Consider the following 27317-nt stretch of genomic DNA (forward strand, 5'->3'; position numbering starts at 1 on the left):
AGTCACAATAGTAACTTTATAAATGAATGAATGAATGAATGAATGAATGAATGAATGAATGAATGAATGAATGAATGAATGAATGAATGACCAAATGAAGAGCTGGGCATATTTCATCTTTGGATTTTCAAATCTCATTGTATTCGATAATTTAAACACAAAAGATTGACGTCTTTTGATCTGACATTGACCAGGGTGAGTCAAAAGGCAATGGGACTCTGATAAATACTTTAAAACAAATTGAATCAATACCATGCATTATACATCAAATTGAAGCTTGGCATTAGCCGAGTAGAATGCTTCTTCTCAACATAGTCTTCGCCTCTCTCAATAACCGCAGTCCACCTTTTTGTAAGGTCATGTATCCCGTCCTCGTGGAACTAGTTGACTGAACTTTGACTTTGCGCCAATTTTTCACTGTCTTTGCTTCTTCATAATCTTCAAAGCGATGTCCCATCATTGCCTCCTTCAGTAAACCATAAAGCTAAAAGTCAGAAAGAGTCAAGGCTGGTCATTACCAAGGTGGGCGAGACAGAGTTATCCATCAAATTAATGCGATTACCTCCCTTTTCCGGGCACTTGTGTTTATGGAAGGACATTTTCATGGAGAAACAATACTCGTTCCATCTCTAATTCCGGTCTAACTCGACAAATTCTTGTTTTCAGTTGCTTCAATGTCTGTTTGTACCATTCAGAAATGACAGTGGCTCCCTGTGGTAGAAAATCAACGACATGATTTTCCCAGTTGATTTCGTGATTCGTGGAGACAGCTGACCGGCTACGTGCTCAAGAGGACAAGCCACGATGGATCCTGCTACTTTCATAGTTATAATAATAATAATAATAATAATAATAATAATAATAATAATAATAATAATGATAATAATGATAATAATGATAATAATGATAATAATAATAATAATAATAATAATAATAATAATAATAATAATAATAATAATAATAATAATAATAATAATAATAATAATAATAATGCCATCTTATGATTCAATAAGTAACCTACTCCTTATTAGACCTCCGAAGGACTGGTGACATTCACACTTTCTAGAAGTTTGGAACCGGAAGAGTAGAGCGTGTGACGTGACGACCTATCTGCCCTATTGTGGCTCCCTTAAATAGTCCAGCAATCTAATGGGTTCGCGCATCAATCTCTCTTACGATACAATACAAAAAAAGTAGTCCTTAAGAGCCATTGGGCCCATGGAGCCGGAGTTTATCCCGGTTTTTAGAGCGTGAAACGACGATAGCAGAATTGCGTACTATCCTTTGGATATGAAGCTATTCTATCCCAAAGTACTTTCCGTCATATCTGACAGACCACCCAATCACTGCTGGGTGGACAGGGTTTTTAACAAAAAATCTTGATTTCACTCGGGGTCGATCTTTGTCCCTTTGCGTGTGAAGCGAGTGCTCTACCAACTGAGTAATTGGATATTCTATCATAAATTCAATTTTCTGCATGAAGGTTGTCCTGACATTAAGCTGTTTTGAGACAAAGTGTGAGATTTGATAACCACCATTATTATTATTATTATCATTATCATTATTATTAATGTATACAATTCAAACTACCCACTTATAATGCTGAAAATATCTGACCGGGTCAGTGGTAACCAAGTACACGCGAAATTCGATTTTATTCCAACCTGACATTAAATCTATAGATAGTATAAGCTTCGCTAAGAAGCTCACAACATTTCCATCGGGAAGTATAACGGACCAACACACAAAACTATGTATGTAACCATGAACTCTTATAGTCTGGGTTATGCAGTTAAGTGCGCATAACCCAGAAACGTGGGTGGCAAAAAACAAAACAAACCCCCCCCCCCAAAAAAAAAAACAAAACAAACAATAATAAAGACCCGAGTGACGTCAACTTCATTCTATCTAAACAGTTTGTGTGGCTATGTGTTCTTTTTTGGTATAACACTCGCTTTTGGGTCGATAGGTTCAGGGTTTGAGCCCTACTCAGAACGGCACATAGTTAAGTCCTCGGAAAAGGCTTTTTACTAACATTCTCATTCTCTCACCGTGCTCATGTGTAAAATAAGGACCTGGGTGGTTAACCGCGTTGTCTCTGTCGGAATTAAAATGTAATATCATCGCCTTACAGGCGTCATGTCATGTCTCATCCTTCATGTAAAGTGTTGCTATTAGCTTCCTTGGAACCCCTTGTAAAGCGCTTCGGGCACGTTTAGTGGATATTTTTCTAATGGAGATAAAGATAAAGGGAGTAAATCTGACTCATGAATGAACAACACAAAATATTTGGGCACCTCTATTTATTATATTTTTCTATATACCCTTCCGCCACGACATCGTAAGATATCGTCGCCTAGGCATTCCATGACAGAATATAGACAATTCATCAAACAAGATGTCTGATTTCAACAGGAATCACCCATGCTGTCAAAGTGAGCTACCGTCGCCTAGGCATTCCATGAAGGAATATAGATAATTCATCAAACAAGATGTCTGATTTCAACAGGAATCACCCATGTTGTCACAGTGAGATACCGTCGCCTAGGCATTCCATGAAGGAATATAGATAACTCATCAAATAAGATGTCTGATGTCAACAAGAATCATCCATGTTGTCACAGTGAGATACCGTCGCCTAGCCATTCCACGAAGGAATGTAGATAATCCATCAAACAAGATGTCTGATGTCAACAGGAACCACTCATGTGAATCCGAGACCTTCCGGGTCACAGTGCATTGCCTTAACCACTCGGCCACTTCGCCGGGTATTGCTAGCTATAAATGCTAAATGTTCTTTTGTTTTTGGAGATGGGACTTGGGCCTATTGAAGTTGTTACTCAAAGTGTGAAAACAGCTACTAGTGTACTCTAGAAAAACCCATATTTAAAAATTTGTCCAGAAAAGCTCGTCCTTCAAATATCGATCGATTTAAATGACCCTCATCTTGGCAAAAACTCTCAAATCTGGGGCTTCCGCGAAGTTCAGAGAGGTTGGGTAAGTTGCTATGTGTGTGTTCTGTATTTTGCTGTAGGGCACAAAAGTCTAATGTCAAAAGACCGGTTCCAATCTCCTTGAAAATGTAAAACCACTCTTCTGAAGGAATGAATACATACCTTGTGTAAATGATCTTTTGGTTTCAGAATGATAGTATTTTATTTTCTTGTCTAAATCATGTTGGTCGTCAATAAAGATCATCCATCCTCTCTATAGATAGTATGCACTTGGATAAGAAGCTCATAACATTGCCATCCGGAAGTATAACGGACCAACACACAAAACTGTGTGTATCCATAAACGTTTATAGTCGGGTTAATACAGTTCAGTGAGCATTAAACGCGGATGGCAAAAAACAATAACAAAGACCCGAGTGACGACATCTTCGAACTATCCCCTTAACTCACTCAATCCTAGAGAATTTTTCTACTTTTCAAATTTGGAAAAATGTATTAAAAGTAAGCATGTACATAGATAGTTTTATTCAACTACCATTAACATGTAAAAATTAAGAACATGAGCTTTGAGTATGCGTCTATAATTTGTCTCAGAAATATGTAATTTCTAGAAATGGGGTAAAAGTAACCCGGGTAAACTACGGATATAGTCGGTGTTAGGGTTGAATGAGTTAATACTAAGAATCTATATATTTTCGTTTCAGTAGAGCTGTGAGTTTAAAAAAAGGCTACGCTTAACTCACTCAACCCTAACACCGACTATATCCATAGTTTACCCGGGTTACTTTTACCCCATGCCTATTTATTACATTTTTCTGAGACAAGTTATAGGCGTAGTATCAAAGCTAATGTTTTTAGTTTTTATATGTTAATGATAGTTGAATAAAACTATCTATGCACGTGCTCATTTTTAATACATTTTTTTTCCAAGTTTGAAAAGTAGTAAAATCTTTAGGATTGAGTGAGTTCAACGAGAGCTGCCTTGTCTTCCCATTTAAGCGGATCGAGAATGGCTGCGATTACAGTCAAGGCCGTGACCTTTTATACGATAACCAATGAAATGAATGAATAAATGAATGGCGTTGACGTCACAAGATAACATGAAGGAAGTCATTTAATTCTTACTTAATTATCTCTAATGGATTCTATGCTATGCTATATTTTGTTTAAAATGGAGTTTTTATATACGTCACAAGATAACATGAAGAAAGTAATTTAATTCTTACTTAATTATCTCTAATGGATTCTAATCTATGCTAGACTTTTAAAAAAATGGAGTTTTTATATAGAGCAATACCCACTAAACGTGCTCAAAGAGCTTTATTTGGGGTCCCTGACCAACAGCAACACTTAACATGTCGGACGAGACATGACGCCTGTTAGGCGATATTACAATTTTTTTCGGACAGAGACTCGACAACGCTGTTGACGACCAGGTACTCATTTTACACCTGATTACGGTGAGAGAATGTGAGTACAGAGCCTTTTTCCAAGGACTCAACTTTGCGCCAAGCGAGGCTCGAACACAGAACCTTCCGATCCGAGAGCGAGTCTTATACATAAAGACCATATAGCCGCACTTATTTTCTGGTATTGTACTTTTTTTTCTTCCAATAATTTCCATCGAGTTCCAGACTTTAAGGGTCCCGATAGCTCAGTTGGTAGAGCACTCGCTTCACACGCAAAGGGACCAAGATCGATCCCGGGTGTAGTCGAGATTCATTTCTGACGTCCCTTTCCACCCAGCAGTAAATGAGTAGCTGAGTCTGTTTGATTTGGCGGAAAGTACTTTGCGATAGACTAGCATCCTATCCAAAGGATAGCAAGCAATTACTATTGTCCTTTTCACGCTATAGAAACCGGGATAAACTCCAGCTCCATGGGCCTAATGGCTCTGAAGGAAGGCAAAATAAGATATAATTAATGATAACGTCACAAGACAGGGATAGGCTAGCCGGGACAGATGGTGTGAAAAACAAGGCTGTTGTTACTGAATGCTGGATTTGGATATGTGATATCCCCAAACGGTATGATGTCGGGGTGAAGCTGATGCTTGAAATTTGATGTATATATATATATATATATATATATATATATATATATATATATATATATATATATATATATATATATATATATGCAACCAATTCTCCTTGACCATATTTGTGACCCATCGCCTGAAAATGGTATTAAGTCGGGTTGGTTAAGATGTTGAAAATTGAATTTATAGCCAGAAATATCAGACTGACGTTGAACTTTTATGCTTGATTGAGGAGAATGGATATCATGCTTTAGAATGCTAAATATCAACAATACAAATGTTTGACCAGTTTAGCTGTGATCAGACTTTTTAGCGTATGGTTCATCCTGACATAATACCGTTTTGAGACGTCGGGTCACATTTATATATGTATATAACGTTATAAAATAAAAGTCACGTAATAATGGTGCTCGACTTTAACGTTAAAGGAGTGGTAAATATTCTAGATAAATAAATTAGAGTTAATGTTAACTACTACAGAACAATTTCTTGTCACTAGGCCTGTCAGACAACAAACCAAACTCATGTAACACACAGTCCTGACGATGGCTGAAAAGGCCTGAAACATCAGTGTAGACTGACTCCAACATCGTGGTAAATATTACAATGATAATTCGCTCCATTGCTGCATGTCGAGCACTATCCGCACCATATTTGTATCCAACACGATTCTACACATATATATATATATATATATATATATATATATATATATATATATATATATATATATATATATATATATATATATATATATATTAATATATATATTATATGGTTGAGGGGTATTGGTTCGAATCACGCAGAGTGCTTGACAGTTTTCTGGAGCGAATTATTTATTCCTCCTGGGCACTACTATACAGAAAACCTCCCTGAAGATTCCATCAAAATAAAAACAGATGGGTGAAACAACGTTGCAGGAGGGAAATAACCAAATCAATGAGCATTTATATAGCGCAGTATGTATTAAAAATGATCAAAGCCAACAGCAGCACTTGCTGCTATGTGATCTTGTGGTATGACACTCACTTTCGGATCAGAAGGTCTTGAGTTCGAGCCTCGCTCAGCGCATAGTTGAGTCATTGGAAAAGGCTCTTTACTTACATTCAATCTCTCACTGTACTCAGGTGTAAAATGGCCGTTACTAGCGTTGCTGTTGGTCAGGGACACATTGTCAAGCGCTTTGAGCACGTTTAGTGGATATTGCGCTATATAAAAGCTAAAGATTTGTTGTTTTTTGTGATGTTGGTTTGATTTGTTGTTCTTTGCTTTTTGTTTTTTTAAATTAATTTTTGTGGGTTGGGGGTGGAGGTGTCTTTGGACGTTTTTTAAAAACATGCAAGTTAAGACATGATGACTGCAATTTTTTTATTCGAGACAGACAACGCTTTTGTCGGCCATGTAACCAATTTACACCTGAGTACGGTGAGTAATACGTGAGTGTAGAGCCTTTCTCATTGAGTGACCATGCGGCAATCATAGCGGGATTCAAACCCTGGACATGTCAGTGTACGCTAACTTTTGGCCGTTGACAAGATGTAGAAAGAAGCGAAGAAAAGGGTCTGAATAAAACGATGAAAGAAAAAAAAAAGAAAAGATGAATGAGGAAGATGTGAAGAAAGAAAAAAAGAATAAAGTAAAAAGTACACAGTGAATGTGTAAAGCTGATGACCCTTGGTCTGTCATTTGCATATTCGAACTGACACCAAAGGACTAACACTAACCCTAGCTTATCTCTCTCTCTATCTCTCTCTCTCTCTATCTCTCTCTCTATCTCTTATATCTATATCTATCTATCTCTCTCTATCTCTCTCTTTGTCTCCCTCTTTGTCTCTCTCTCTCTTTCTCTCTCTCTATCTCTTTCTTTCTTTCTTTCTCTCTCTCTCATTTTCTTACTCTGTCACTCTTACAGAGTCTGTGTGTGTTTATATATATATATATATATATATATATATATATATATATATAATATATATACATATGTGTGTGTGTGTGTGTTTGTGCGTGTGTGTCTTTCTGTATATAATGTGTCTCATCTGCTTCTCACATTTTAACGTCTACTCTCTCTCTCCCTCTCTCTCTCTCTCTCTCTCTCTCTCTCTCTCTTTCCCTATCTCTCGCTCTCTCTCTCCCATGCCTCTCTCTCTCTCTCTCTCTCTCTCTCTCTCTTTCTCTTCACTCATACTCCACTCCAATTTCTCAGTCTCTCTCTCTCCCCCCCATCCTCTCTCTCTCTCTCCCACGCCCCCTCTCTCTCTCTCTCTCTCTCTCTCTCTCTCTCTCTCTCTCTCTCTCTCTCTTTCTCTTCACTCATACTCCACTCCAATTTCTCAGCCTCTCTCTCTCTCTCTCACTCTCTCTCTCTCTCTCTCTCTCTCTCTCTCTCTCTCTCTCTATATATATATATATATATATATATATATATATATATATATATATATATATAAACATAGTTCTCTCTCTCTCTTGCTTTCCTTCTACTTTACACATTTCCATTTTACAGGTCACCGCCATCTCATTCTACATGTATCGAGGCCGTAAATCAGTGATATTTATTTCAGCTAACAACAATCAGGGCTTATGGCCAGAACTTGTATCCCGTGAAACTCAAAGGGGCAGCAGCTTTAGTGGGGGGAAAGGGGGAAGGGTGGGGGGGGGGGGGGGGGAGGGGGGAAGGGTGTCACACCATTGGAAACGCTATAGATAGTATGCGCTTGGCTAAGAAGCTCATAACATTGCCATCCGGAAGTATAACGGACCAACACACAAAACTGTGTGTATCCATGAACGTTTATAGTCTGGTTAATACAGTTCAGTGAGAATAACCCACAAAGGCGGATGGCAAAATATAACAACAAAGCCTTGTGTGACGTCATCTTCGAACTATCTATAAGAATTGTGTGCAAGAGTTATAGTTGTTTCTTCCTTAGGCCAAGAAATGGAAGGTTTAAATCCCTGATAGTAAAACAATTTAGATAAAGTAAGATTGATATTGTGCGGCTATATAATGGCCTTTTGGATCGAAAGGTCCGAGTATCGAGACTCGCTATGAGCGGCGCATAGTCGAGTCCTTGGAAAAGGCTCTTTACTGACATTCTCTAACCTTACTCAGGTGTATATGAGTACATGGCCGTTAACAGCGTTGTTTCTATCGGAAAATATTGTAATATCGTCTTAACGGGCTTCGTGTCTCGTCATTTATGTTAATTCTTGCAGTTGGCTTGGGACCCCTTGTAAAGCCCTTTGAGCACGTTTTGTGGATACAGCACTATATTATTATAAGTGATCAAGTAAAAGTATAAACAACGTCAAATTATTGACAAGTTCTATAACCCAAACTGTTATGGTCTCATTGTGGTCAGGGAAATACTGTCAACCCAACGCAAAATGATCACTTCAAAATACTTTCTGCCAGATCTAACAGACGCAGCTCCCAATCACTGCTGGGTGGACAAGGGGGATTGAGAAATAAATATCAACTTCAGCTGGGATTGAACTTCTTCTCCTCCTCCTCTTCCCTCCTTTTCCTCCTCCTCGCCCTCCTCCTTCTCCCTCTCAGTTATTCTCCTCTTCCTCTTCCGCCTCCTTCTCCCTCTCACTCCTCTTCCTCCTCCTTCTCCCTCCCATTCCTTCTCCTCCTCCTTATCCTCCTCCTCCTCTTCCTTCACCTCCTCTTTTTCCTTCTCCTCCTCCACCTTCTCTTTTTCCTTCTCCTCCTCCACCTCCTTCCTCCTCCTCCTCCTCCCCTCCTCCACCTCCCCCTCCTCCACCTCCACCTCCTCCTCCTCTCTCCCACTCACGTCTAAGTAACGACCACCGGAAACGTCCCCAGCCAAGACATAAGCTGACGTCATTTCTCACAGCAGCCGACTTCCGGTTCAGTCTTTTGATCCAGATTTCAATCCATTTGTATCAACGTGCCTTCATATCGCAGGTCCGATAACCGGACGCAATTATTTCTTTGTTTTGACTTTGTTGTAATGGAGACCATTTCGCATTGGTCAGAGAATATTTCCATTTGGACAATGAGACCATTATTATTTATTTGGTCATCGGATCTGAAAATAAGTGACCACACGACGATTTGTGTCCAAATATTGATAAATAAATAAATAGAATAGATCATAAATAAATAAATAAATAAATAATTAATAAATAAATAAATAAATAAAAAAGTAAATAAATAAATGAACAAGTAAATAAACAAATAAAATAAAATAAATAAAAAAATAGATAAACATCTAAATAAAAAGATAAATGAATAAATGAATAAATCAATAAATCAATAAATGAATAAACAAATAAATAAAATAAATAATAACATAAAAAATGAATATATAAATAAATGAATAAATAAATAAATATATAAATAAATAAATTAATAAATAATTAAATAAATAAATAAATCAATGAAATATATTTAATAAATAATGAACAAATAAATAAATATTAAATAGATAATGAATAAATTAACATCTAAATGAATAAATGAATAAATCAATAAATTTGGAGGACGAGTTTTCGGGCCAAAAGTTTCAATGCATGTTTTTTCTCTCGCTCTGAGTGTGTGTGTCTACCTCTCTCTGTGTCTGTCTCTACCTCTCTATGTGTGTGCCTGTCTCTAACTCCCGCCCTCTAGTTCTGTGTCTACCTCTCTCTGTGTCTGTCTCTACCTCTCTATGTGTGTTTTCTGTCTCTAACTCCCGGCCTCTAGTTCTGTGTCTACCTCTCTCTGTGTCTGTCTCTACCTCTCTATGTGTGTGTCTGTCTCTAACTCCCGGCCTCTAGTTCTGTGTCTACCTCTCTCTGTGTCTGTCTCTACCTCTCTATGTGTCTGTCTCTACCTCTCTATGTGTGTGTCTGTCTCTAACTCCCGGCCTCTAGTTCTGTGTCTACCTCTCTCTGTGTCTGTCTCTACCTCTCTATGTGTGTGTCTGTCTCTAACTCCCGCCCTCTAGTTCTGTGTCTACCTCTCTCTGTGTCTGTCTCTACCTCTCTATGTGTGTGCCTGTCTCTAACTCCCGCCCTCTAGTTCTGTGTCTACCTCTCTCTGTGTCTGTCTCTACCTCTCTATGTGTGTGTCTGTCTCTAACTCCCGCCCTCTAGTTCTGTGTCTACCTCTCTCTGTGTCTGTCTCTACCTCTCTATGTGTGTGCCTGTCTCTAACTCCCGCCCTCTAGTTCTGTGTCTACCTCTCTCTGTGTCTGTCTCTACCTCTCTATGTGTGTGTCTGTCTCTAACTCCCGCCCTCTAGTTCTGTGTCTACCTCTCTCTGTGTCTGTCTCTACCTCTCTATGTGTGTGTCTGTCTCTAACTCCCGCCCTCTAGTTCTGTGTCTACCTCTCTCTGTGTCTGTCTCTACCTCTCTATGTGTGTGTCTGTCTCTAACTCCCGGCCTCTAGTTCTGTGTCTACCTCTCTCTGTGTCTGTCTCTACCTCTCTATGTGTGTGCCTGTCTCTAACTCCCGCCCTCTAGTTCTGTGTCTACCTCTCTCTGTGTCTGTCTCTACCTCTCTATGTGTGTGTCTGTCTCTAACTCCCGCCCTCTAGTTCTGTGTCTACCTCTCTCTGTGTCTGTCTCTACCTCTCTATGTGTGTGTCTGTCTCTAACTCCCGCCCTCTAGTTCTGTGTCTACCTCTCTCTGTGTCTGTCTCTACCTCTCTCTCTCTCTCTCTCTCTCTCTCTCTCTCTCGCTCTGAGTGTGTGTGTGCGTGTGTGTGTCTACCTCTCTATGTGCGTGTCTGTCTCTAACCACTCTCTTTGTGTGTCTACCTCTCACTATGTCTGTCTCTACCTCTCTCTGTGTCTGGTTCTACCTCCCCTCCCCTCTCTCCCAATATGAATGATTTTGATAATGATAATATTTTCATTGTAATATTTTTTTGTACACCAAACATCGGATTGTTTGATGAAATGTTAAGTTTTATTGAATTAATTTTCGCGTTTTCATCTTGATCATATTATCCTGCATAACCCCAACTATGATCAATTTGAACAAACATTTTGAATTGAATTTTGTTTACAAATTATTAATAATTAATTAATGACATAGAAATGAAATATGCCTTGACATTTTGGAGAAATGAAAGTTCTAACTGCAGGGCATTCATCGTAAAACTGATTCTTCTAAATATTCGATACCAATTCAAAATTAGTACGTGATTACATCTTGTCAATATTAATGACGTAACAACATATTTGACACATTTCAGATTCCTAGCTGTCTCACATTTAATTGTAAAACTAATTGTTCTTATTAATATTAATAACTTCGAACATTATTGTCACATTTCATAATAAAAACAAAAAAACAAAAACAAAAATCGTAACTGTCTCACATGTATCGTCAATTCAATTGTTTTAGATATTCGATCTGAATTTACGACGATTACTTGTTTATAACTTGTTAATATTAATGACTTAAAACATTATCGCGACATCTCAGAAATGAAAATCGTAACTGCGTCACATGTATCGTCAATTCAATTGTGTTCTAAATATTCGATGTCGACTTAGAATTTGATACTAGTTTACTAATTATGAATATTCATGACATTGTTGACGCGTTTTAGAAAGACAATCAATTCAAATCGTTCTATGTAGTTTTTGACACCTTTTGACACCTTTTGACACCATCGGGTTACACGGTACAATTATGTCATTTATTGACCCCCCCATCCCCTCCCACGATTTATCTTGATTAATATAACCTCTAATCGAAACTATTTCATATTCATGGTAAATCCAATTTTTATAAATATTTTTTTTAGAATTTCGCAACTTTTGAAACCTTTTGACACAATTCGAGACCTTCTGACACACCTTGACACATTTCGACACATTTAGACACCGACGGGTTACACAGTTCGTCGACATCGAATAACAAAACAAATTTTAAAATAGATTTGTCCATAAAAAAATATTACTTCATATATCGATGGCTTAACTCTCTCCATACCAGCCATTTTCAGGATTTTCCCCAAAACTTCAAACCCAACTAACACAAAAATATATTTTTTATCACTCATACATACATAATAGTAGTAAGATCTTGCAATGTATCTTCTTCTTCTTCTTCGTTCCCGTCACGTCACATGGTCAGTCCGGTCTGGTGAATGAAGCCCACAGTGGTCCTGAGGTCGTCCTCACTTCCGTACAGCTTCTTTGAGTATGGGGTTGGGTCAGGCCAGAAGTTCCTTCTCAACTTGTTGTACTTTGGACATTCCATTAGGACATGATGTCCATTTTCATTTTCAAGTCCGCAGTCACATTGTCCAGAGGCACCTGCTCTGGACATCCTCCACATATGTTCCTTTAACTGGTTGTGTCCAGTTCTCAGTCTGAAGATGATGACCTGTTCCTTTCTGTCGAGCACCTTGATTGGGTCATTCATGTTGTATTCTGGGTGCTTCTCTCTCCATCTCTGAGACTGGATAAATTTGGCCATTTTGTTAATTTCTCCTGTTGAGTACATTGGGGAGGGTTGCTGCATGCGACTGCCTGCCTTTGCCAGTTGGTCAGCGATCTGATTTCCAAGTATCCCACAGTGTCCTGGAATCCACTGCAGTACCATGTTGGTAAACTTGCTTAGCTTCATGAGGTCTTCCACCAAGGCGTCTATATCATCCGCAAAGGACATCATTATATCCTCCAGAATTTTCTTAGCATCTGTTAAAATCACTATGTGTCTTGGTTTTTCATTTTCTGAGAGGATTTGCTTAACAGCTTCATGGATTGCATCTGCCTCTGACTTGTAGATTGAAGTGCGAGTACCAGTCGGTTTGCTGATCTCCTTTTGTTGACCATTTGTGTACTCGATGTGCACTCCCAGGCCCCCGCATGTGTGTTCTTTATTGCATGAACCATCTGTATAGATTCTTGTCCATTTTTTTTCAGGGTAGTTTTGATCTATGCACTTCTGTACAGACTTCTTGATTTCTTCGCCGTGTTTTTGTTTTGTTGAAATGTCACCAACGGAAGTCTTGATTTTCAAGTGATTTTGCCTTTTCCAAATTGGTACTCTGATATTTGCTTTGCATTTTTGGGTCATTATTCCGTCAAGTTCGTGATCTTTTTCAATTTGCTGGGCTCTTTCAATAAAGTGGGATCTTTTCAGCCGCCTAGTTTTCTTTTGTTGCGCTCTAGCGTGAAGAGGCTGATCTGTCATTGTTTTCACGTCTGTGTATTGTTTCAAAATTTTTGATTCCCTTCTTTCTGATAGAGATGTAAGTCCTGTTATGGTTTCCATTGCATGAATCGGTGTCAATTTCATTCCTCCACTTATTATCCTCATGTTGCTGTTTTGCACTTTGTCCAGTTTTTCCATTTGAGTTTTGGAGCAGTTTCCCCATGCAGATATCCCGTATTCTAGCGCTGGTCTCACATATCCTGTGTAAGTTTGTTTCAGTATATCGGAGCTAGCTCCCCAAGTTGTTCCAGCTAGTTTTTTCAAGAGTTGTGTTCGCTTTACCCCAACTTTCTGACTGTTGCTGATTTGATTTTTCCATGTTAGTCTTGGGTCAAAATGGACTCCTAGGTATTTTGGTGCGTCGTCTTTTTCTAATTCATGGTCTTCAATACGTAGCTTTGCTTTTTCGTCTTTTGGGGAGAGGCTAAATATTGTGAACTTTGTCTTCACTGCATTTATTTTCATCGCCCAGTTGTCAGTCCATTCTTTGATATTATCCAGTGTGATTTGCATCCTGTGTTGTGCCTTGATTAAATTTTGGTCAGAGCTAATCAGAGCTAGGTCATCTGCGTACATCGACATTTTCACTCCTCGACATAGTGTTTCTCTTATATCATTTACATAGAGAAGAAATAGTGTAGGTGATAGTACTCCACCTTGTGGGACTCCATGTTTTAGTTTTGCTTCTCTACTTTTGTGACCTTGTGTTGTTACTCTTGCCTTTCTTGTTTTTAGGTAGTTTTGTATCCAGTTGAGCATGTTATGGGATACTTTTGATTTTTGTAGTTTATATACCAGACCTTTTTTCCACACTTTGTCGAATGCTTTTTCAAAGTCCACCCATACCACAATTTGTTTCTTTCCATCCTGAAACGAGTCTTCTATTTCTTGGGATATGTAGGTTACTTGATTTTCAGTACTCCTGTGTCTTCTGAAACCAGCTTGTTCATTTATAAGCACATTATAGTTTTCAAGATACCACATCAGTCTGGAGTTGATAATTCTTTCTATCAGCTTGCACATGCAGCTTGTAAGACTTATAGGTCGGTAATTTGCGGCTTCATTTGCTTGTTTTCCTTCTTTCTTAATTGGGACAATAAAAGCCTTTTTCCATATATCTGGTATTTTACCAGTTTTCCAAGTGCTGTTGTAGAGTTGTAATAGCTTCTTTTTCGCTGTCTTTCCAAGATGGATAAGCATCTCATTTGTTACTTCGTCTGGGCCTGGCGATTTCTTTGTTTTAAACACTTTGAGAGAGCTTTCTAGTTCTTCCATAGCTTCTTTGTCATTACTTCATCTATGGCTTCCTTGAGTTCCTTTTTTTGTTTTCTGCATTCTTTCTAACCCTTTCCTTCAGTTCTTTTTCTATTGTGTTGTCACTAATTTTTTTGAACTGCTCCATGAATAGGTCTGCAGCTTGTTGTGGACTGACAAGTTCTCCTTTTTTTCCAAAGCGGGAAGGGCGTAGTGATTCGGTTCTCTATTTAGGGCTTTTGTAAGTTTCCAAAGTTTATTTCCATCTTTTTCGAAGTTAAGGCTATGCGTTTTTTCTTTCCATGCCATTTTGGATGTCGTTGCCATTTCTTTTTTAAAGGTAGCTTCTGCCTCTTTATATGCTGCAATATTGTCATCACAGGGGTCTGCTTCAGCCTTTTCTCTTGTTTCCGATACTTCATTACTTAACTGATTAAGATCGTCTGTCCAGAGTGGTATATAATTTTTTCTTGCTCCCCTTGGGATACTTTCTTTTGCTGCTTTTAGGATGGCCTTTGTCAGTTCTTTTGCACTTTTGTTGACATTCTTGGTTTTACAGTTTATGTTTTTGCAGTGGCTGTCTGTAAGTTGTTCAAAGCTTTCCCATTTTGCTCTTTTGTAGTTCCATCTTGGGATAGTTTGTGTTTTGTTTTCATTTTGATGATAGAGGTTTGTGATGATTGGCCTATGGTCGCTACTACCCAGTTGGGGCTGTACTGTTCTATTTATCGTCTTTGCTATATCATCTGTGGCAAATGTAAGATCTGGGGTAGATGTGGTTTTCCACGCTCTTGAGAAATATGTGTCCTCATCTTCATCATCATACAATAGTTGAAGTTTTGTTTCAATTTGCCAGTTTTCTACTGTTTCACCACGTTTGTCCATATCTCCATATCCCCAGCTTTGAGAGTGACTGTTAAAGTCCCCTAGTACCAGACATCTTTCTTCCTGGATTTTTATCTTGTCTAAATGAAGCTCTTTGTTTGGTGGGCAATAGCAGTTAAAAATCAGGAGTTCTTTCTTTCCGATACATACTTTAATTTGCTGTATTTCTGATTGCTCTTGTGTATCAATTTTTATGCCTGCGGTGGGGTAGTCGTTTTTTACTAATGTCATCACGCCTCCTTTGTGATCCTTTCTATCATGCCTTATTACCTGGTACCCTCTGATGGCAAATCTCATGTTGTCCGTGAGGTGAGTTTCTTGAATGCAGGCAATTTTGATGTCCTGCTCTTTGAGTCTCTTTTCAAGGGCTATTTTCTTCTTTGCAACGCCCTCAGCATTCCATTGGAGGATTTTAATTGTGTTTGGTGTTCCAGTCGCATGTAACCTTGATCCTCCTCCCCTGGTTCCGCAAGATGAAGTCAAGGTACCACCAGATCGCTTGGGTGGGCCATTGAGGCCCGGCACTAGGCCCGTCCGGCGGGATTCCACGGGCTTCGCACCACATCGGATTTGATTATTGTGACGTGTCATATTGGGATTTAAGCATGCAGTGGCAGTTTCCAGTTTCCTGAGATATTTGCGCCTTCCGGCCCCGCTGCTCTGTCTTCGGCGTGCTGTTTTTCAGGATTTGCTTCCTTAGCCTTTGACCATCCAAGGTCTGTCCACAAGGCAGTGGCGTTTTGCTTCAGAGTGTCCTTCTCCTAGATCGATTGCGGTCCCCTGTTAACGAACTCGATCTGTCCGGGTTTTTGTTCGGAGTGTCCTTCTCTTAGATGGATTGCGGTCCCCCGTTTACGAACTCCATCTGTCCAGGTTTTTGCTCAGAGTGTCCTTCTCTTAGATGGATGTCGGTCCCCCGATGACGAGCTCCATCTACCCGTGGTCAGATGGTCTAAGTTGGGAATCCGGGAGGATGTCCTGTAGAGAGTCAGTCCCTTTTCACCCCTCCCCCACGTCGTGGACAACACCCACACCCAAGGGTGTGGACTAGGGGAAGCTGAACTCGACGGTTGATTTCCTCCCTTCTTCCTTCCTTGTTGACGATGCTGACCGTTGTAGATCATTCTTGGTCTGGCCTCTCACTTACGATCATCGAGACACGCAAGCCCTCCGACCGCGACAAGGTCGTATGATCCATCGGAGAGTTGCAATGTATAATTTCTTTAACAAAACATGCTCTAGAACACACTGTTTATTTTCTTTAAATTTTATGATGTACAAGAGAAATTTGAATTAGTAAAATGTTGGTTGTATCGTAACGAATGTGACAATTTTCCTATAGTTGGTAAGGACAGGGTTAGCTCACTCACTCTATCCTCTCCGGGCCTGCTGGCACTTAAGGCGATGCAAGGGATCTCCACCTGGTCCTGTCAGTAGCTATTCTTGTGGCCATCTCGAAGGACAGACAGACCTCTCTGTTTTAGGTCCCTCTCTACGGTACGTCTCCAACTCTCCTTGGGGCGGCCTCGATTCCTCTTTCATTGGCTTAAGATGACCTCAAAATATTTTTTTAAAAAAAAAGCATTAAACCCAAGTGTATCCACGGATAGCTCATACGGGTAGATTCACGATCTTCCCGGCCAGGCGGAGTTGTCGTATCAGTAAGGTCGCGTGTTCGAGCCCCTATCGCCACCGCGAAGTTTTTATTCTCTATTGTCCTCTGGCACTTTCCTACTCACTTCATTTCTTGCACGCTTCCCGTTTGACGCCTACAACAATAACATCCCTTAATCTAATCATTCATTTAACTCTGATTTCATAACAACAAAAACCACAACAACCATAACAACCACCACCCCCACCACAACAACCAGCACTTCTACCAGAACTGACGTATAGAAATTCCGATAGCCTCATCGAATATCCTTTCATTTTTGACATTTATATGAATTTTGATCCCACTGAAATCTTCCTATCTTCCCTATTCTGGCGTACTCCGAAAAAGCACATTTTAAAACATTTTGGCCAACTCTCACACCCCCCCCCCCCCCCTCTTTCTCTCTTCACTCTCTCCTTACGGACCAAGTTCGGGAAAACTTGATTTTTGTCAAGGGGGCAGCATGGCTCAGCGGTACAGTCTTTGCTTCCTACCCGAAAGGTACCGAGTTCGATCACCCGCCGCTGCGCTGTGTGGCCTTGAGCAGGTCACCTCGACTTAGCTCAAATTTGCGGCGCTGCACTGCGGCTGACGCCTGGGTTATTCCAGTCTTCAATTGGAATAGGCTCTAGAGACAAATTTCCCCTATGGGATGAATAAACGAAATTTTATTTTATATTATTTTTATTCATTTAACACTTAAATTGACCGGACATAAGTAGCTACTTATACATAATTTTTGTGTCGCATAACAAGGGGGTCCCGATAGCTCAGTTGGTAGAGCACTCACCTCACACGGAAAGGAACCAAGATCGATCCTGGGTGCAGTCAAAGATTTTTTCCGAGCCCTCTCCCCAGTCCACCCAGCAGTGAATGGGTAGCTGAGTCTGTTAGAACTGGCGGAAAGTACTTTGCGATAGACTAGCGTCCTATCCAAAGGATGGCAAGCAATTGTTATTGTCTGTTTTACGTTACAGATACCGGGATAAGCTCCGGCTTCACGGGTCCAATGGCTCCGAGGGACTATTTTATAACAAGCTTTACAAAACAAACATTTTTCAACAAATTGTGTGATGTACAAAACTTTGCTCTCTAATCAACAGCAACATTTAACATGTAGTACGGGACATGACGCCTGTTAGGCGATATTATTACAATTTTTCGGACAACGACAACGCTGTAACGGCCAGGTACTCATTTGGCACCCGAGTATGGTGAGAGCATGTGAGTAAAGAGCCTTTTCCAAGGACTCAACTATGCGCCGAGTAGCGAGGCTCGAACCCAGGACCTTCCGATCCGAAAGCGAATGTCATACCACTAGACCACATAGCCGCACAATACGATAAAATGTTCGTTGTATCGGCGTAACAAATTAGGACGATTTTCCTGTAGTTGGTATGGAAAGGGTTAAGTCGTCTTTCAAATATCGACCGACTCCATTGTCAGTGCATGACGTAATCAGTCGGAAGGTGACAATTTTGGATTTGCATTTTTAAAATTTTCTGAAAGAATATGCTCCCCAGAGCATTTTGATCTTTATTTGAAGTAAATCGGGTGACTTTTCATGAAGTTATGGTCAGATGTATGGGAAAGGTATCCAACAACTTTTCTCAAATTTCATACTTTTTCAACATGACTAGCTGTAAAAAATATTTAGAAGTGAAATTAAGCTTTGATATTTCCCGAAGATGTACAAAAAGGGTTGATTATCACGTATATGATAAGAACTCATTTCTGATAAAAATTGACTTTCTAACTAAACTTGCCAATATCTCAGTTCAAACCTTTTCACCATCCGACTGATTATGTCATTCACTGTAACCGCCACTTGTCAAACACTCTCAAACCAAGCACTCCCCCCTCCCCCCCCTCCCAACCAGAAACTCTCCAACTTTTAACTCTTTCAAGTCCAATTTAAAGACTGAACTGTTTAAAATAGCCTTGACCTAATTTAGTTCAATGTTCTTCAAACTACCCGTTCAGTGCTGTAGTTTTTTCAATCTTATTTTCCCGGTGTGAATTCGTGTTTTATTGTTAAACGCCTTAGAGCATGAATTAATGGAATTTGTGCTCTATACAAATGATTTCTTCTTCTTCTTCTTCTTCTTCTTCTTCTTCTTCTTCTTCTTCTTCTCCTTCCTCTTCTTCTTCTTCTTCTCCTTCCTCTTCTTCTTCTTCTTCTTCTTCTCCTTCCTCTTCTTCTTCTTCTTCTTCTTCCTCTTCCTCTTCTTCTTCTTCTTCTTCCTCTTCCTCTTCCTCTTCTTCTTCTTCTTCTTCTTCTTCTTCTTCTTCTTCTTCTTCTTCCTCTTCTTCTTCTTCTTCTCTCTTCTTCTTCTTTCTTCTTCTTTCTTCTTCTTCTTCTTCTTCTTCTTCTTCTTCTTCTTCTTCTTCTTCTTCTTCTTCTTCTTCTTCTTCTTCTTCTTCTTATTGAGGTGTTCCCTGAAACACAAGCTTAGAGAGTTGTTCACAAGATAATGGTAATTTTAGTCGATCAATATTCCAAGGGGAGACTAGAATAACCTAGGCATCAGCCACAGTGCAACACCGCGAAATTGAGCTAGGGCGAGGTGACTTGCTCAAGGCCACATAGCGCAGCGGCAGGTAATCGAACTCGGTACCTTTCGGGTACGAAGCAAAGACTGAACCGCTGAACCACGCTGCCCTCATTGTTTTTTAAAAAAACTAAAATTTTGAAAAATATTTAATTTCTAGATTAAGTCTGTTTTGTTGTTCCTACGAATCAGTTTTCAAATTCTACATTTTTTCTTCAATTTCCGGAGAGTTGTCATTAACAGGAAGCAGAAACCCCCCCCCCCCATCAACCAGCCCGATAAAACGGTTTTTATACGGGTAGAATAATTTATAAAGTAAAACATTTGAACGTTCGAATTTGATGCTTCGCTGAGCTGTGGGATCTTTCCTGACATGTTTATCATTTGTCTTCAAAACAATCGGTTCGAATTCTGGGAGTCTAGAATTTTCTTTGCATCGACGCGTCTGGAACTTTCTTGAATAGTTGAGCTGTAGTGTTATATTATTTGATTCCATTTTCAAAGGTTGGCAAAGAATTTTGATTGTAGATACAAATATTTCTCAAGTAATATTTGTACATGGATGTTTATATATATATATATATATATATATATATATATATATATATATATATATATATATATACTAGTAAAAAGCCCGCAATTTCGCGGGGAAAGAACTATTTTCATTCGATATTGCAAGAATCATTTTCTTGATTAGCTTGATTACGATTAGATGCACATTTTAATCGATGTGCTTGTCGTCGGTGCCATGCTTTATTCGGCATAATTTTAGTTTATCAGTAAGTAGATATCAATAACAATAAGTCGCAAGTCTTTACCACGCTTTACTTGGGAGTGCTTTGCACTACCTTCAATACTTCACAAATTAAAATGGCGGCCGAAAATCAAAACAATGGTCAAATTAGGAAATTTTAAACTTTCACAAATCTATCAAGGTTTGTTGTTAAAACGATTTTATATGATGACAAATTGAATAAATAAACGCCTGACAAAAGATCAACGGTGAAAATACAAATTGAATGAATACTGGGGATGTAGGAGCTTTCGGAATGTCTCCCCTTTACTTAACTTATGTGAGGTCAAATAAAAATCTGAAGCGGACGCGAAAAATATCATGTCCCCGAATCTGTCTTCTTTTGGTTTGTTCGGGCTAGAAGCTAGACAGAACCAATTGACATTTTGCCGAAACGTTTAACTAAATATTTCCCACGGCAATAATTATCACATTGATTGCATAAAAACGACAGTAATATCAGCAGTAATATTACAAATACCGTTATGTGATCAAGTGAATTATATCACGATGAATGCCACGATTTGCTGAAAAATGCCAATCTGACAGTTCCTAGCAAACACCCCCCCTCCCCTTGCTCAGGAATTTTTCTACTTGATGGACACACACCCCCGCCCCCCCCCCCCTTTTTTTTTTTTCTTCCACGCAACCACATTCCAAAACACACATACACACACAAAGATACACCACACACACACACACACACACACACACACACATAAACATACACGCAATGAGAACACACTACTACTACATAACAACACTGATCACCGCTAAATCAACACAACGGAAGTAAGGACTCTACTGGACAGATGGAGTTGAGGGTGTGGCCATGAGTGTGTTAGTGTCTTCGGTAAATTTTTTATGATATCTGTTTGACTTAACGAACTTTCAAACTGACTTTAAATTATAAAAGGAAATCAAGTTATCTGTTTCTCTATCTGTAAAAAATACATTTCTATTTTTCAAATCTTTCAGTAGAGTTGTGCGCCGTATCAATTTTTTTATTGACTCAAATAAGCACAATGTTCTCCACAAGGCTATATTTTTTAAAGAAAGGATAGGTATGGTTATCTACCTGTTTATTCCAATGACAACACAACAATCGTGGTCACTAGGACCCTGACCGACATTGTTAACAATGTGGTGAGATCTACCTAGAGCGTTCACTCACTGCCTGCCACCCACAACCAGTCTTTGACAACTCGAGGAAACTCTCGAGCTAAAGGAGATTAACCCAAAATATCTGTAACTTTACAAAAACACACATACACACATCCGTACACACATACATAGGCACACACACATACACACACACATACACATAGGCCGTAGCCATCATTAACTTATAGATAGTTCGAAGATGACGTCACTCAAGCCTTTGTTGTTTTTTGCCATCTGCGTTTATGAGTAATGCTCACTGAACTGTATTAACCAGACTATAAACGTTCATGGATACACACAGTATTGTGTGTTGGTCCGTTATACTTCCGGATGGCAATGTTATGAGCTTTAAGCCAAGCGCATACTATCTATATAAAACGTCCATAAAAGCTGCATTCTTTCGAGTTAAACAGACAATAGCAATTGCTTACTACCCTACCTATACAACGCCAGTCTATCACAAAGGGAGTTTCCGCCACATTTAAACAACAATAAATGTTAAGTAACAGGCGAGTTATGTATTAAAATCTGGACTTTGTTCGGGAATGAACCAGGTATCATTGCATGTGAAGGGAGTGCTCTACAGGGGTCTGATTCACGGAGCGGGACTACGACGATAGTCCTAGACTAAATCCGTTGTCTCAGACTAAAAGGCGTTGTAAGATATTCATGAAGCCGGACTACGCGAAGTCTTAGACTAAACGAGAGACTAAACGGGTGAAATTTACACCCGCGATTTAGCAGGCGTAAATACCGTAGTCTGGGACTAAATTTCAAAATCATAATATGTGCTATACGCTGGGGGAAGTAATTGTACAGCGATTAGAACAAGACTACCAGACAGTTTTTGATTTTATATTTATTTATTTATTTATTTATTTATTTATTTATTTATTTATTTATTTATTTATTTATTTGTTTTGTTTATTTCATTTTCTTTACTTTTCTCGAAGATTCGACAATCGAACATACACTCCTCATCTTGCCCATTCAAAACACTCTGCAGGGACTCCTCCTCCCCCCCCCCCCCCAACACACAGTTTCATAGTAACTCCCTCCTCCTCCTCCTCCTCCTCCACCTACTACTACGACTACTACTACTACTACTACTACTACTACTACTACTACTACTACTACTACTACTACTACTACTACTACTACTATTACTACTACTACTACTACTGCTGCTGCTGCTACTTTCACTATTATCATTACTCCTACTACTACTACAACTACTACTACCACTACTACTACTTCTACTACTACAACTACTACTACTACTGCTGCTACTACTACTACAACTTCTACAAAAACAACAACAACAACAACAACTACTACTACTTCTACCACTACTACTACTTCTACTACTACTACTACTACTACTACTACTACTACTACTACTACTACTACTACTACTACTACTAGTACTACTACTACTACTACTACTACTACTACTACTACTTCTACTACTACTACTACTACTACTACTACTACTACTACTACTACTACTACTGCTGCTGCTGCTACTTTCACTATTATCATTACTCCTCCTACTACTACTACAACTACCACTACTACTACTACTACTACTACTACTACTACTACTACTACTACTACTACTACTACTACTACTACTACTACTACTAATACTAATACTACTATTACAACTACTACCATTACTACTACTACTACTACTACTACTACTACTACTACTACTACTACTACTACTACTACTACTACTACTGCTGCTGCTACTACTACAACTTCTACAACAACAACAACATCAACTACTACTACTACTACTACAACTACTACTACTACTACTACTACTACTACTACTACTACTACTACTACTACTACTACTACTACTACTACTACTACTACGACTACTATTACATTTCTTTTATGTCTTTTATCGTCCATTATTTTCTAGAAATTTCACGTCTCTCACTGGCCTTATCATTTCTATCACACCACGCTAACGATTCGTTCGCACTCCAACCATCGTTGAGTACAGACGATGAAATTTATACTGCATTTCATCTTATTTGTTTTCAACGTTTATTTGTTTATTGTTGTGCCGACGAAGGGTTTGTACCCGAAACGCCCATTGTCTGTATTGTTTCCACCGATTCCTCTTCATCATCACTCTTTCGTTAGTATTTTCGGGACCCCATGCTTCAGGCAGCGCCCACCGCTCTCTACTTAGAACAATTCTACACCGTGGATAAGAATCATTTACGTGCCATCGTTATTTATATTTACTAAAAACATTACACACACACACACACACACACACACACACGCACACACACACACATTCTCAAACAATTTTTACACCCCTAAACTTGTCTCACACCATTTTTATTTGTGGGGCAAAAAAAACCAAAAAAAAAAAAAAAAACCAACAACAACAACAACAAAACGATCAAAACAAACACGAAGAAGAAATAGATATGATTTCTGTGCCACTTCGTATGACGCATGCGCAGCTGGAAAATAACACATTTCTATGACGTTTTGTGATACGTTTCCGAGGAATCCCCAGTTACAAAAAGATTGACCTCTGACGTCTGAGACTTCGCAAGGGTAGTCAGAGACTTGAAAGTCAGGGACGAAGTCTGACTCCACGAATAGCTTACTTTCCGTAGTCTCGGACTTCCCAAAGTCTTAGACTACAAAGTCTCAGACTTTGCTATAGTCTGAGACTACCATAGTCCCGCTCCATGAATCAAACCCCAGTAGCCATCGTTAACTTATAGCCTGGCACTGACCAAAAAATGACGTCAAAAGACAAGTCTTTGGCCACAAAAGAAAACAAATCGTGAGTTGTATTCAATAGTTCAACCAATGAGACCACTTGTTTCCATGAGCTCGACTAACGACAACTCACTAGACGGTGCAAAAATCTAAATAATGACGTCAAAATGCCAGTTTTTGGGTGAGGCTATAGATAGTTCGAAGATGACGTCACTCAGGTCTTTGTTGATGTTTTTTGCCATCCGCGTTTATGAGTAATGCTCACTAAACTGTATTAACCCGACTATAAACGTTCATGGATACACACAGTTTTGTGTGTTGGTCCTTTATACTTCCGGATGGCAATGTTTGGAGCTTCTGAGCCAAGCGCATACTATCTATAACTTTACGATGGCTACGGCTCTACCACCCTGAGCTATCGCGAACCCCCCCCACACACACACCCCGACCCACACATGTTTTGAGAACGCTGGTGACAATTCCTGGATCCTGGCTAAGTCTTTCTAAGGCGTTCCGTCACTCTCGCCTCCTCCAGAACGATGACGTGACCAGCCTGAGATAATGGCTGTCGTTGTGCTGCACGTTTTAAAAGGCGTTAATCCCAGCAGTGATGGAGCACTCACGCTCATTGCACGTTTAGACACACACACACACTCACACACACACACACACTCACATACACTCACATACACACACACTCACACACACATACACACTCACACACACTCACACACACACACAGACACACTCACATACACACACAGACTCTCTCTCTCACACACACACACTCACAAGACTCACATACACACACACACACACACACACACTCACATACATAAAAACAAACAAACAAACAAACAAACTCATGAAAACGGTAGTCGTCCAGAGCCATTCGGCCCGTGGAGCCGGAGTTTATCCCAGTATCTATACCGTGAAACGGACAGAAGAAAGCAATTAACCAGTAGATTTTTGACCAATCAAAACATGAAATTTGTGACACACCCTCACACGTGATCGGACAAACATATTTGGTTGTTTATAAACAGTAACGTGAATGGAATCGACCCCTCTCTGATCATTGTTATTGTTTTCATACCGCCAAATGGGGGATTAGTTATCACACGATTTTCTCGATCATATTATAAACGTTTAGGTTTACACATAATTTTCTGTGTTGTTTCTAATTATTAAGCGGTAGAACAGTGGGTATTTTACTTAAACACATACCATCGATAGTAAAACATGTTTTGTTTGCTGTGTCTACCAATCACTGTCATTGTTTACATTATGACGATTGTCCGAGAGGCGTGGTTATCTACTACCTGTCTATTGCCTGCTACCCCATTGAATAGGACGCTAGTCATTCGCAAAGTACTTTCCGTCGGATCTAACAGACCCAGCTGCTACCCAATCAATGCTGAATAGACGGGGATCGGGAGTCAGAAAAAATAAATTTGACTGCACCCGCGATCGATCTAGGTACCTTTACGTGCGAAGCGAGTGCTCTACCAACTGAGGTATCTGGACCTCCTAAACATGTTCATACACAATGTTATGTGTCCCATCGACTCTTGACAGTGTGATACCATTGTGAAACAAATGCTTACCAATGCTTTAAACTGACAGCATTCTAGATTCAAGATTCAATAGTTCATATTATAAAATATATTAGATATACGATAGCTCAGTTGATATAGTACTCGCTTCACAATCAAAGGGACCGAGATCGATCCCGGGTGCAGTCGATAATGTTTTTTCTGCCTCCCCCTATCCACCCAGCAGTGAATGGGTAACTGGATCCGTTTGATCTGGCGGAAAGTACACGCTGTTTATAAAAGTTATTAACATACCCATGTGTCAAGCTGAGCAAAATGACCAATCGTAATGTTAGATAGTTCAAAATCTGTGAACACTTTTCACTATGTAGATCACTTTGAGCACATTTTGCAATGTGACCAATGACCTTGAGCACATGGAAAGTTAATATAGATCATGCTCATTGGCCCACTCTGTTTATAGATAGTATGTGCTTGGCTAAGAAGCTCACAACATTGCCATCCGGAAGTATAACGGACCAACACACAAAACTGTGTGTATCCATGAACGTTTATAGTCAGGTTAATGGCAATGTTATGAGCTTCTTAGCCAAGCGCATACTATATATAAAAGTTATAAACATACCCATGTGTCAAGCTGAGCAAAATGACCAATCGTAATGTTAGATAGTTCAAAATCTGTGAACACTTTTCATATTTTGCAATGTGACCAATGACCTTGAGGACATGGAAAGTTAATATATGTTTTTATTGTTTTGTTTTTAAGGGTTTTACGGCGCTTGCAACACATTTAGGTTATATCAGCGCCAGTAAAAAGGAAGAAAATGGGATAGCAAAAATTTCTGGAATTACAATTAAAGCAGCCAAGAAAAAGTAAGACAAAAGGGGAACTAGGAACAAATAGGGATCAGATGTAATCAGATGAGAATGCAAGAGCATACCACCAATGTACTTAGTTTGAGATCACCTATAAGTCTCATCCGGACACAAGCACAAAATCCTGGGAAGGTCTGAGTCAAAGGTCAAATCACCGTCCAGCAGACGGACCCAGCAACTCTGGGAGTGGCTGACCAGAAACTAAAGTTAATATAGATCATGGCCATTGGTCCACTCTGTTTATATTTTTCCCTTCTGTCTTTTTTTCCAGATACGATGGCCACACGATCCTCCTGCTCCCACCTCCTCTGGCTTTTGCTAGTCCTCAACACACAATGGTGAGTTACATTCAATGTAGTCATGTCTAGCACGTGCATCTATGTGGTCTTGTTGTATGACACTCGCTTTCGGATCGGGAAGTCCTGGGGGTCGAGCCTCGCTCGCTCGCTCGGCGCATAGTTATTGAGTCATTGGAAAAGACTCTTTACTCACATTATTTTCTCACCGCACTCAGGTGTAAAATGGGTACCTGGTCGTTAACAGCGTTGTCTCTGTCCAAAAATAATTATAACATCGCCTATCAGGCGTCATGTCCCGTCCTAATAAATGCTAAATGTTGCTGTTGGCCAGGGA

At 39.5% G+C, this 27317-nt stretch overlaps 1 protein-coding gene across 2 annotated transcripts in view; it reads left to right on the top strand.

Annotated features, from left to right (window-relative positions):
* The window catches only part of LOC144980769 (uncharacterized), a 304724-nt gene that overhangs the window by 202021 nt on the left and 75386 nt on the right, over window positions 1-27317 (top strand). The window contains exon 3 of one of the 2 annotated variants that reach the window (XM_078928549.1): window positions 26956-27022. The exons of the other annotated variant lie outside the window; for it this stretch is intronic. Coding sequence (XP_078784675.1) covers window positions 26961-27022 — 62 coding nt within the window. The 5' untranslated portion in view covers window positions 26956-26960. The remainder of the gene's footprint in view (window positions 1-26955; window positions 27023-27317) is intronic. 2 annotated transcript variants of the gene reach the window in all.

The sequence above is a fragment of the Berghia stephanieae genome, chromosome 10, assembly GCF_034508935.2.
Source record: "Berghia stephanieae isolate SIO BIC M18660-M18661 chromosome 10, UCSD_Bste_1.3, whole genome shotgun sequence".
Classification (NCBI taxonomy): Eukaryota; Metazoa; Mollusca; class Gastropoda; order Nudibranchia; family Aeolidiidae; genus Berghia; species Berghia stephanieae.